The sequence below is a fragment of the Bos taurus genome, chromosome 5 (genome assembly GCF_002263795.3).
Source record: "Bos taurus isolate L1 Dominette 01449 registration number 42190680 breed Hereford chromosome 5, ARS-UCD2.0, whole genome shotgun sequence".
NCBI lineage: Eukaryota > Metazoa > Chordata > Mammalia > Artiodactyla > Bovidae > Bos > Bos taurus.
This window is the reverse complement of record NC_037332.1, coordinates 40,355,756-40,364,767: the sequence shown is the minus strand read 5'-3', so window position 1 is coordinate 40,364,767 and position 9,012 is coordinate 40,355,756. Positions and strand designations below refer to the sequence as shown.

General features: G+C 46.9%; 1 protein-coding gene across 1 annotated transcript in view; it reads left to right on the top strand.

Moving 5' to 3' along the window:
- Positions 1-442: 442 nt before the first annotated feature.
- The window catches only part of LOC132342142 (mucin-19-like), a 37,666-nt gene continuing 29,096 nt past the window's right edge, over positions 443-9,012 (top strand). Inside the window, 6 exon segments of the mRNA XM_059886925.1 lie at positions 443-5,615; positions 5,618-5,818; positions 5,821-5,993; positions 5,995-6,465; positions 6,467-7,172; positions 7,175-7,318. Of these exon segments, the coding sequence (XP_059742908.1) occupies positions 458-5,615; positions 5,618-5,818; positions 5,821-5,993; positions 5,995-6,465; positions 6,467-7,172; positions 7,175-7,318 (6,853 nt within the window). The 5' untranslated portion in view covers positions 443-457.

Here is a 9,012-nt window from a genome sequence, read left to right as displayed (position 1 = left end):
TCAGAAACCAGGTTACCTTTATCTGGAGCATCAAAGACACTTCAGTCTTCACCAGGATGGTCACCAGGAACTGGAACACATGGAGTAGGCTCACAGACAACAGCTCCATTTACTGGAGCAGGAGGGACTAAAAATATTGGATCAAGAACCACTTTTCTTTTATCTGGATCACCAGGGATCCCAGTATCAACAGGAAAGTCAGCTGCAACTGGAATGTCTGGTGCAGGTTCAGAGTACAATGTCCCATTATATGATGCAACAAGGAATAATGTATTACAATCAGGTACAAGTTTCTCTGCTTCTGGGACATCCAAAACCCCTGGATCAACATCTGAAAAATCTGCAACGACAAGACTGTCTAGTTTAGTTTCAAGGATGACTACACTATTATCTGGTATAACAGGAAATAATCTACTCAGAGAAAGAACTAGTTTACCTAACTTTTTTAACATCAAGTATGCCAGAATCAACAACGAAACGAAGAAGAAAAACAGGAATATATGCTGCAGGTTCGGAAAAAAATGTTCACTTATATGAAACAACAAGGACTATTATTATAGGATCAGGAACCAGCATCCCTCCATCTGGAGCACCTGTAACCCCTGAACCACCCCTCATAAGCACAGGAGCAAGTGCAGGACCTCCTGCAAGCTCAGAGTCAACCGTCACATTACCTGGAGCAACAGGGACTGATGTTCTAAGATCTGGAACCAGCTTACCTGTATCTGGAGGAGCCGTGACCCCTGCGTCATCACCAGGAGGGTCATCAGCAACTGCAGGACCTGGTGTAGGTTCAGAAACAACTGTCCAGGTTTCTGGGGCAACAGGGACCGATGTTCTAAGATCTGGAACCAGCTTACCTGTATCCGGAGCAGCAGTGAGCCCTGGATCATCACCAGGACGGTCAAGAGCAACTGCAGTATCTGGTGAAGGCTCTCAGCCCACTGTCGCATTATCTGGAGCAACAGGGACTAGTGCTGGACCATCAGGCACCCGTTCCGCCTCCTCTGGAATACCGGCAACACCTGGATCAACCACAGGAAGGGCAGCAGGAGCTGGGACCCCGGGTGTAGATTCCCAGCAAACTGCCAGCTTGCCTGCAGCTGCAAGGCCGACTGCGCTAGGACCAGGAACCAGTGCGCCTTCAGGTGAAACATCAGAAAGCCGTTCATCAGTACCTGGAGGATCAGAAACCACTCAACAACCTGGCGCAGGTTCAGAGTCCCCCACCCTGTCGCCTGGGGTTACAAGGACGACTGCTCTAAGAGGATCTGAGACCCGTGTACCTTCAACTGGAGTATCAGGCTTGCCTGGCTCAACACAAGGAGGATCCGCAGCGACCGGAGGAAGTGGTGCAGGTTCAGGGCCTACCGCCCCAGTCTCAGGAGAAACAAGGACCAGTGTTATATCAGGAACCAACGTACCTGTCTCTGGAGCACCAGTGACCCCTGGATCATCAGCAGGAAGTTCGGGAGCACCTGGAGCAGGTGGTCCAGGTTCAGAGACAGCTTCCCCATTGTCTGGAGCAGCAGGGACAAGTGCTACAGGATCAGGAACCAGCATCCCTCCATCTGGAGCACCCGTAACCCCTGAACCACCCCTCATAAGCACAGGAGCAAGTGCAGGACCTCCTGCAAGCTCAGAGTCAACCGTCACATTACCTGGAGCAACAGGGACTGATGTTCTAAGATCTGGAACCAGCTTACCTGTATCTGGAGGAGCCGTGACCCCTGCGTCATCACCAGGAGGGTCATCAGCCACTGCAGGACCTGCTGTAGGTTCAGAAACAACTGTCCAGGTTTCTGGGGCAACAGGGACTGATGTTCTAAGATCTGGAACCAGCTTACCTGTATCCGGAGCAGCAGTGAGCCCTGGATCATCACCAGGACGGTCAAGAGCAACTGCAGTATCTGGTGAAGGCTCTCAGCCCACTGTCGCATTATCTGGAGCAACAGGGACTAGTGCTGGACCATCAGGCACCCGTTCCTCCTCCTCTGGAATACCGGCAACACCTGGATCAACCACAGGAAGGGCAGCAGGAGCTGGGACCCCGGGTGTAGATTCCCAGCAAACTGCCAGATTGCCTGCAGCTGCCAGGACGACTGCTCCAGGATCAGGAAGCAGTGCGCCTTCAGGTGAAACATCAGAAAGCCGTTCATCAGTACCTGGAGGGTCAGAAACCACTCAACAACCTGGCGCAGGTTCCGAGCCCACCACCCTATCGCCTGGGGTTACGAGAACGACTGCTCTGAGAGGATCTGAGACCGGTGTACCTTCAACTGGAGTATCAGGCTTGCCTGGCTCGACACAAGGAGGATCGGCAGCAACTGGAAGCAGTGGTGCCGGTTCAGAGCCTACTGCCCCAGTCTCAGGAGAAACAAGGACCAGTGTTATATCAGGAGCCAACGTACCTGTCTCTGGAGCCCCAGTGACCCCCGGATCATCAGCAGGAAGCTCGGCGGCACCTGGGGCACGTGCTCCAGGTTCAGAGACAACTTCCCCATTGTCTGGAGCAGCAGGGACAAGTGCTATAGGGTCAGGAACCAGCATCCCTCCATCTGGAGCACCTGTAACCCCTGAACCACCCCTCAGAAGCACAGAAGCAAGTGCAAGGCCTCCTGCAAGCTCAGAGTCAACCGTCACATTACCTGGAGCAACAGGGACTGATGTTCTAAGACCCGGAACCAGCTTACCTGTATCTGGCGGAGCCGTGACCCCTGCGTCATCACCAGGAGGGTCATCAGCAACTGCAGGACCTGGTGTAGGTTCAGAAACAACTGTCCAGGTTTCTGGGGCAACAGGGGCTGATGTCCTAAGATCTGGAACCAGCTTACCTGTGTCCGGAGCAGCAGTGAGCCCTGGATCATCACCAGGAAGGTCAGGAGCAACTGCAGTATCCGGTGAAGGCTCTCAGCCCACTGTCGCATTATCTGGAGCAACAGGGACTAGTGCTGGACCATCAGGCACGCGTTTCTCCTCCTCTGGAATACCGGTAACACCTGGATCAACCACAGGCAGGGCAGCAGGAGCTGGGACCCCGGGTGTAGATTCCCAGCAAACTGCCAGATTGCCTGCAGCTGCCAGGACGACTGCTCCAGGATCAGGAAGCAGTGCGCCTTCAGGTGAAACATCAGAAAGCCGTTCATCAGTACCTGGAGGGTCAGAAACCACTCAACAACCTGGCGCAGGTTCCGAGCCCACCACCCTATCGCCTGGGGTTACGAGAACGACTGCTCTGAGAGGATCTGAGACCGGTGTACCTTCAACTGGAGTATCAGGCTTGCCTGGCTCGACACAAGGAGGATCGGCAGCAACTGGAAGCAGTGGTGCCGGTTCAGAGCCTACTGCCCCAGTCTCAGGAGAAACAAGGACCAGTGTTATATCAGGAGCCAACGTACCTGTCTCTGGAGCCCCAGTGACCCCCGGATCATCAGCAGGAAGCTCGGCGGCACCTGGGGCACGTGCTCCAGGTTCAGAGACAACTTCCCCATTGTCTGGAGCAGCAGGGACAAGTGCTATAGGGTCAGGAACCAGCATCCCTCCATCTGGAGCACCTGTAACCCCTGAACCACCCCTCAGAAGCACAGAAGCAAGTGCAAGGCCTCCTGCAAGCTCAGAGTCAACCGTCACATTACCTGGAGCAACAGGGACTGATGTTCTAAGACCCGGAACCAGCTTACCTGTATCTGGCGGAGCCGTGACCCCTGCGTCATCACCAGGAGGGTCATCAGCAACTGCAGGACCTGGTGTAGGTTCAGAAACAACTGTCCAGGTTTCTGGGGCAACAGGGGCTGATGTCCTAAGATCTGGAACCAGCTTACCTGTGTCCGGAGCAGCAGTGAGCCCTGGATCATCACCAGGAAGGTCAGGAGCAACTGCAGTATCCGGTGAAGGCTCTCAGCCCACTGTCGCATTATCTGGAGCAACGGGGACTAGTGCTGGACCATCAGGCACGCGTTTCTCCTCCTCTGGAATACCGGCAACACCTGGATCAACCACAGGCAGGGCAGCAGGAGCTGGGACCCCGGGTGTAGATTCCCAGCAAACTGCCAGATTGCCTGCAGCTGCCAGGACGACTGCTCCAGGATCAGGAAGCAGTGCGCCTTCAGGTGAAACATCAGAAAGCCGTTCATCAGTACCTGGAGGGTCAGAAACCACTCAACAACCTGGCGCAGGTTCCGAGCCCACCACCCTATCGCCTGGGGTTACGAGAACGACTGCTCTGAGAGGATCTGAGACCGGTGTACCTTCAACTGGAGTATCAGGCTTGCCTGGCTCGACACAAGGAGGATCGGCAGCAACTGGAAGCAGTGGTGCCGGTTCAGAGCCTACTGCCCCAGTCTCAGGAGAAACAAGGACCAGTGTTATATCAGGAGCCAACGTACCTGTCTCTGGAGCCCCAGTGACCCCCGGATCATCAGCAGGAAGCTCGGCGGCACCTGGGGCACGTGCTCCAGGTTCAGAGACAACTTCCCCATTGTCTGGAGCAGCAGGGACAAGTGCTATAGGGTCAGGAACCAGCATCCCTCCATCTGGAGCACCTGTAACCCCTGAACCACCCCTCAGAAGCACAGAAGCAAGTGCAAGGCCTCCTGCAAGCTCAGAGTCAACCGTCACATTACCTGGAGCAACAGGGACTGATGTTCTAAGACCTGGAACCAGCTTACCTGTATCTGGCGGAGCTGTGACCCCTGCGTCATCACCAGGAGGGTCATCAGCAACTGCAGGACCTGGTGTAGGTTCAGAAACAACTGTCCAAGTTTCTGGGGAAACGGCCACTCATGTTAAAGGATCAAATACAAATGAGTCCTCAACTGAAATCTCAAAGACAACTGGAGCAACAGCTGGCCTTACCTTAACGTCTAAGTCATCTATTATCAGTTCAGCGACACGTGCACTGTCTTCTTCAGTGACAAAAGCAACAGTAACTTATGATGTAGTTTCCTGGACAACTGGATCATCATCTGGAAGATCAAGGACCAATGTTATTGAATCAGCATCAAGTGTATCATCAGCTGAACAAATAGCACCTTCATTGTCGACAAATGGACTAGCAGGAACAACTAGAATCTCTGATGTAGTTGCCAGGACAATCAGACCATCGTATGGAATATCAGGGACAACTGGATCATCCATTGATGAAATTGTAACCACTAACACATCACCTGAATTTACAGAAACCAATAGATTTTCTGTTGTTCGTTTACGGACAACTAGGCCATCATCTGGAGAAATAGGGACAACTCTTACTGAGTCTAGTACTAGTGCATCATCAAGTGAAGAATCAGGGACAACTGGATCAATAGCTGGACTAAGGAGAACAAATAGAATCTCCCTTATACGTTCAGGAACAACTAGACCATCATCTGGTGAAACACAGACCACTGTTATTGAATCTAGAGTTAGTGGATCATCAGATCAAGGATTAGGAACAATTGGATCAACAGCTGGACTGATGAGAACCACTAGAATCTCTGTTGTAGTTTCAGGGACAACTGGACCATCATCTGGCAAAACAGGATCCACTCTTTCTGAATTTAGGACTAGTGGATCATTAGTTAAAGGATCAGAGACAACTGAATCAACAACTGGACTGGCCAGAATGACTAGAATCTCATTGGAGGTTCACGGACAACTAGACCATCATCTGGAGAAACAGGGACCACTGTTATTGAATCCAGAACTAGTGGATCACCAAGTGAAGGATTAGGGAGAACTGGATCAACAGCTGGACTGACAAGAACCACTAGCATCTCAGTTGTAGGTTCAGCGACAACTGAACCATCATCTAGAGAAACAGAAACCACTGTTACTGAATCTAGAATAATGGATCACTAGGCGAAGGGTCAGGGACAACTGGAGCAATAGCTGGACTGACAAGAACCACTAGAATCTCTGGAGTAGGCTCAGGAACAACTAGACCATCATCTGGAGAAACAAGGACCACTGTTATTAAATCAATAACACGTAGAACTTCAGCTGAAGGATCACGAAACAACTGGATCAGCAGGTGGACTGATAATAGCTACTAGAATATCTAGTGCTGATTTACTAACACCTGGTCCATTATCTGGAGAAACAAGGACCACTGTTATAGGATCAGGAACAAGTGGAAAATCAGGTGAAGTATCAGGGTTAACTCAATCACCTGCTGAACTGACTACAACCACTAGGATTTCTCATGTAGCTTCAGGAACAAGGGCACCATCATCTGGAATGACAAGGACAACTGTAACATCTGGTGTAGCTTCAAGGACAAGTGGACTATCATCTGGAGAAAAAGGGACCAGTGTTACTGAAACAAGAACCAGTGGATCATCAATTGAAGGGTCACAGACAACTGGAACAGCAGATAGACTGACAATAACTACCAGAACATCTGTTGTAGTTTCAGGAACAGATGCACCATCATCTGGAACATCAGGGACGATTAGGTCATCAGTTGACCTGACTGGAACAACCGAAAGTCTCTGTTGTAGGTACAGGAACAATAGAACCATCAACTGTAGAATCATGGACAACTGAGCCCAGAGATTTAGGTTCATCAACCACTTTATTTTCAGCTGGTGCTATAGGAACCACTAGACCTGGAACATCAGGGGCAAGTAGACCGTCTGTTGTAGGTTCAGAGACAGCTGGTCCATTATCTGCAAAAACAGAGACCACTGTTATAAGATCAGGATCAAGTGGATCTTCACTTGAAGGAAGAGGGACATCTGGATCAACAGATGGACTGACAGGAACTACTACAATCTCTTTTGTAGGCTTAGGAACAACTGGACCATCAGCCAGAGGATCAAGGCCAACTGGGAAAGGAGATATAAGATCATCAACCACTGTATCATCAGTTGATGCTACAGGGAACATTAGATCTGGAGGATCAGGCACAACTGGACCATCTATTGTAGGTTCAGAGACGGTTGGACCATCATCTGGAGAAGCAGGGACCACTGCTACAGGATCAGGAACAAGTGGAAAATCAGCTGAAAGATTAGGGACAACTGTATCAACAGATGGATTGAGAAGAACCACTAGAATCTCTCTTGTAAGTTTAGGCACTACAGGACCGTCATCTGGGGTGATGAGGACAACACAAACATCTATTGTAGGTTTAGAGACAACTAGGTCATCAACTGGAGTATTAGCGACAACTAGCACCTCAGCTGAAGGTTTGAGACAACTGGCCCATCACCTGGAGGATTATGGACAACTGGGACATCAGTTGAAGGGTCCGAGACAACTGAGTCATCAACTGGAAAAATCACAGGAGCCAGGAGAACAACTTGGGAGTCAGGAAGTGAAGTTGCCACATATGAAGGCAAGTCAATTTAGCCATATTTAAGCAATAATATTCCCAGATAGTGCTGGTGGTAAAGAACCTGCCTGCCAATGCAGGAGACATGAGATGTGGGTTTGATCCCTGGGTTGGTAAGATTCCCCTGGAGGAGGAAATGGCCACCCACTCCAGTATTCTTGTCTGGAGAATCCACATGGACAGAGGAGCCTGGCAGGCTACAGTCCATGGGGTTGCAAAGAGCTGGACATGACTGCTACTGGTAAGTAAGCAGGGGATGCCAGATGTGTTTTTTGGACTTTTTTCATGCTCACTGGCTATTTAAAAATGCAAAAGTAATTAATCTCCAATTAAAATAAATTTATATTAAAAATAATAAAATACAAATAATAATAATAATTCCAATTAAACAATACAATGCTCTTAAATATACTGTCTAATTTAAATATTTAAAAAAGTATTGCTATCTCATTTTACTCATGAAGAACTTAGAAAAGATATTATAAGTTGGTCCAAGCTCTACAGCAAATAAATAGTGAAGACAATATTTCTATCCATTGTTTGCTGACTCAAAGTCTGTTCTTTACCACAAGGGCATCTTCCACTAAGGCAAATATACAATGATCTTTAGTTATCCATTAATAATATTTACAAAGCTTAAATTTCCCCATTTCTAACTGTAAATAAGAACTACAGAAGCAGATAATAAAAAAAGGTTTACAAATTTTAAAGTATTAACAAACTTTGGCATTTGCCATTCTGAAACTGCAAGATTTGGGACATTTTATTTATTAAAACTATAATATTATTATTTTACAAATCAAAATTTTATTTCTTAATTTCTTTTTTATTTTAATTTTATTATTATTATTTTACTTTACAATATTGTATTGGTTTTGCCATACATCAACATGCATCTGCCACGGGTATACACGTGTTCCCCATCCTGAATTATTACAACATCACACCAAATTCACAAATAACTTGTAAGGCAATTTTTTCCTAACAATAAATGGACTAAATTATTTACTCAAGGGTACAGTATATTATCAGGTTTCCAGACTAGTAATGTATCATGAGCATGTTGAGAAAAACATCATTTCTCAGTTTGCAGGTTATCTAATAGAACCTAGGTTTTAGTAACTAAATTCTCTTATTTAAGAAATAGATTGTTTATTCTTTATTTTCCTGTTTTAAAGATTTACCCTATGCTTATTCTAACTGCTATTACAAACTCTACTTATGTAAAATTATTTTACAAACTAATCACTAGAAAATAATTTGATTCAGGCTATATGTATAATTATTATCTATTCAACTATAGTTATGTTAATCTAAATGAATAACCATGCTTCAAATTATGTATTGAACATCATACTAATAAATTAATTTAATAGTCACTAATGTGTGACTACTGGGCACAATATGTATTTTACCTTTTCTTTTTTTTGCATTTTCCAAGTTCAAGATTTTAGCCTTTAACTGGAAGCAAAGAACTACTTATGTGTAAACATTTATATGGGAAAAGGGTTATGTTTCTGTTTTTAGTTTAATAATTTGTAACTCAAGGATGATTTCTGAAAAGGGCATTTTACAATTTCTCTTCCAAGAGGTCTTTCTCACCCTGAGTTGAATTTCTAAGATAATCTCAATGAAAATAACATATTCTTGTTTTTTAATAAAAATGTTATACATCATGGCCGTTGAAGCACTGAAAT